This window comes from Protobothrops mucrosquamatus, unplaced genomic scaffold (genome assembly GCF_001527695.2).
Source record: "Protobothrops mucrosquamatus isolate PMUCROS unplaced genomic scaffold, P.Mucros_1.0 scaffold_88, whole genome shotgun sequence".
In the NCBI taxonomy this organism is placed as follows: domain Eukaryota; kingdom Metazoa; phylum Chordata; class Lepidosauria; order Squamata; family Viperidae; genus Protobothrops; species Protobothrops mucrosquamatus.
Genome location: NW_015386164.1, coordinates 224385 through 228388, shown reverse-complemented (window position 1 = coordinate 228388; position 4004 = coordinate 224385). Strand labels below are relative to the sequence as shown.

The 4004-nt window shown below is 39.1% G+C and overlaps 1 protein-coding gene across 1 annotated transcript in view; it reads left to right on the top strand.

Moving 5' to 3' along the window:
* The window catches only part of MAATS1 (MYCBP associated and testis expressed 1), a 47291-nt gene that overhangs the window by 16817 nt on the left and 26470 nt on the right, over window positions 1-4004 (top strand). Inside the window, exons 5-7 of the mRNA XM_015814441.1 lie at window positions 1410-1466; window positions 1939-2120; window positions 3197-3374. Coding sequence (XP_015669927.1) covers window positions 1410-1466; window positions 1939-2120; window positions 3197-3374 — 417 coding nt within the window. The remainder of the gene's footprint in view (window positions 1-1409; window positions 1467-1938; window positions 2121-3196; window positions 3375-4004) is intronic.

Genomic DNA, 4004 nt, shown 5'->3' with positions numbered 1-4004 from the left:
GCACTGAAGTGCCTCACCAACCGTATAAGATCAGTAGTGGGGGAAGGAGGGAGAGGGAGGGTAATGGAAACAAAAAGGAGAAAGAACGATCTATGCCGGGGCGCAGGGAGAACGGACACCGTGCTCGTAAGAATCCAGGAAACAACTTACATTCCCCCCCACCTCTCAGAGACAGACACACGTATAACAGCGGGGGAGCCGTATGCAAGGGAAGCAAGAATGCCCTACCATCGAATCTGCCTAACACCCCGACAATGAATGTAACAGCACTCGAAAGGACGCGAACTCAGAAAAAGGAGCCGAACATCAGAGCAGGCAGCACGCTCGAAGTGCGGCAGGACCAGCTGGGGCCGGTCACACGCTCCAGGAGCCGGAAGCAGACGTTGAATGACTGTATATAAATCTTTCTCAGCATTTGCGAGAATTCCATATTAAAATCAGTGAGCAAACACGAGCACCAGGGAATATGGTAAAATAATTTAATATTAAAATTACTAATTAAAACACCAATTAAAAAACGCCTAGCTTTCGTCAGATATCTGCTGACATCCTCAGGGCTCAAAATGTCAGTCCATGGGAGATTCACTTTTATAGTTTGACCAGCGTGTGTGCACGGCTCCTTGACCTCGTTATTGGGCCGGCCATGACTAGGCACATTCCATGACCTCGTTATTGGGCCGGCCATGACTAGGCACGTTCCTGACGCCGGTTCCTTGGCGGGAGGGAGGAAGCTGTTGCCAAGGAACCGGCGTCAGGAACGTGCCTAGTCATGGCCGGCCCAATAACGAGGTCAAGGAGCCGTGCGCACACGCTGGTCAAACTATAAAAGTGAATCTCCCATGGACTGACATTTTGAGCCCTCAGGATGTCAGCAGATAGCTGACGAAAGCTAGGCGTTTTTTAATTGGTGTTTTAATTAGTAATTTTAATATTAAATTATTTTACCATATTCCCTGGTGCTCGTGTTTGCTCACTGATTTTAATATATATATATATATATATATATATATATATATATATATATATATATATACACACACACACACACACACACACACACACACACACACAGACACACACATGCACTCATAAAAAGCTTAGTATCATATGTTTGAAATGAAAATTGAGAATGAAAACATATTTCTGTAATAGCTAAGGGAGACTAGTTATTATTTATTTATTTCTTAAGCAAACTTTTATCCAACCACAATCAAGCAACTCTCAGCAGTTTACAATATATATAAAACAAAAATTAAAATATCCATAGACAGGTTCAAATCAGTTAGTTATTGAAAAGTAATCAGTTAAGTAATATGTAGTTGCTGGTGAAATAAAAGTCCTGAGGTTATAAGTGAAGAAATATCCTTTTTGTTTCATTGGTTTATTCTTAATTTTGTTTTTATTTTTAGACCTTTCATCCCATTTGATAAGCCAATTCCACTGAATGTTGTTTATGCAATGTCAAAGTAAGTAATAAATCAGTATTAGTTCAAATGTTTAATCACTGAAATGATAAGAGATTAGTTTTTCTAATAATTACATTAAAAAGCATAAAAACAGTTTAGACGAAATATTGTTAAGCATAGGGAGGCACACACAGAGCCCCCCTCAATCCCTGGGATGCTCATATGAACTACACATGTATTTATATGTCTCTATGTCGGTGGAAGACTGGGGAAATGAATGAAGTGTGTGTGTGTGTTGCGTTAAGTTAATAACAGAATCCAAGGGCAACAAAATAATGAGGAAAGTAATTTATAAAAGGAAATAACAAGATTAAGGTGGTTTAGTAAGGATGGAATGTAATATTTTTGAACTTTTTAGTAACATTGTGGAATAACAATAATAAAAGAGCATATTATAATGTGACATAACTAAAATCTTATTTTAATCATGTAGGAACTTTTGAAAGATGTTGCTTGATTCCTTGCATATTAGGTCAGAGCTACAGACTCATCCCTCCAAATCCAAGGACAAACCAGCCTATCTCATTTCACGAACCGTGGAAACACAAACAGATTATCGGGATGGTGAAACTCAGACAGACCCCTATAGCCCTGAATACATAGTTCCTTCAGGTTCAATACCTGAATTGTTAACTCTTGCCACGCTGACTTGGGGTGAGTTTAGGAATTGATGAATGTATGAGGCACACAGGGTACAATGTTTTTCTGTAATACAGTTAAGCTCCCATGACGTGACCTTTCATACCTTTGGCTGTCAAAGAAGAAACAACCTCATATCTATTACAAAGCACTTAACACTTTTAGCAATTCCAATAGTCAGGGTGCTTTACAAAGTTCATTGACTTAATTTGTGTCAGGAGCTCCATCCCTATTTGCCTGTCTTCCATCCTACCAATTGTTCTCCTTTTATTGACAATAGCTGAGTAGTAAAGTTACAGAAATATAATGGAAGCAGGTAGATTTTAAGAACGGTCACATCCGTTGTATCCTCATCAGTGCATACACTTTATCATCTGAAGGGAAGAAACTATAATATTAATTATAAAATAAAGGGGATTCATACCTAAATTGCATAGCAGAGAGCAAGCTCCCAAAAGAAGACAAGGGTAGAACAAAGAAATTAGGATCTTATTTCACTTAATCATATTATTAAAACATTGCTGTGAACAATATTATTTTTGTACACAACTCCTCTTTAAAAATTCTGCATAGAGCAAAGTGAGATTATACTCTTCAAATACACTCAAAGATGCATTAGAAGCAGATCAAGATTTATAGATTCAGAAAAAGGAATCTAACAACAGGAATCAGCGGAATAAAAAATTCCAAGAGAATCTAAGGAAGTTGATTCGTTTAAATTTTAAGATACTAGAGAAGGGATATGATAGCACTTTTCAAACATGTGTAAGGAATAAAATAATGTTCTGGATTATAGGACGGCAGATTCCAATTTTCATATTATGAAAAGCTTAGTAACAGTAAAAAGGGTTTGACGGGGATTATCAAATGGGGTGGTAAATGGGTGGATGCGTTTCTTTGGATTCCAGCATTGAGGAAGGGATTGGATATGATGGCTTAAAATGGTCTCTTCTAATCATTTATTTTTCAAGGAGTAGTTTTAGCTTTAGAATTTTGCATTACACTAGAATTTAAAATAATATTTTGGCTCATATGCCTCACAATACTGTGTTCTGAGCATCTGTCTGTTTATTGTTTCCTATTCTTTCAAGGTCATGGCCTTCCAGCAACTCAGGCAGAAGTGGAAGTAATAGAACGAGCCCGGGAGAAACGAGCCTGGGAGGCCACTCTTCCACCGCTGAATGATGCTGCACACATTGCAAAACGGAGGAAAATGATGGAGGAAATGGAAAGAAAGGAGTGGGCCTTTCGGGAGGAAGAAATAGAAGAGTAGGTAGCTTTTATCTTCCTGTGTTTTTACCCTCATCCTTTGGAATCTGCAGACTTGGTAATGGGATAAAGCAATATCTAGAGGGAAAACTGTGTGTGTTATCTGAATACTTCTTGGCCCCAAATGTCACTCGGTTCAAATTTGGTTTCTTGGATTTCTGATGGCCCCTTGTTGCTCTTTGACTGTATTCTGCTAAACTGAAACACTAATGTATAATTAGAATAAAATATCAAAGAGGCAATACTTATAATATGTGTAAGCTTCTGAATTTCTTAAAATTCTTCAAGTTAACACTTAAAAGGAACACAGGAATTTTTGGCTGGTTATGAACTGTCCATATATAATTGCAGTCTGAAATGCAGTATGCATTTAAATGCAGTTTAAATGTTATCCAAGGCCTCATGGTAGAATATGTTGCTAACTTACAACAAGATGGTTCCGTCCCAGGCGACTGATGGACCCAGAGAGGTTCCTGACGGAGCTTGGGCCTTATCCGGAGGATCTGGTCCATGACTCGGTGGAAAATCAGACGGCGGCTTGGGAGTCAACTGCCGCCGCTGCATTGGACCGAGTCGTGCCTCTGCGGCCTCTGACCCGGCGTAGGTCTCGACTGGCTCCCTGGTTTTCCG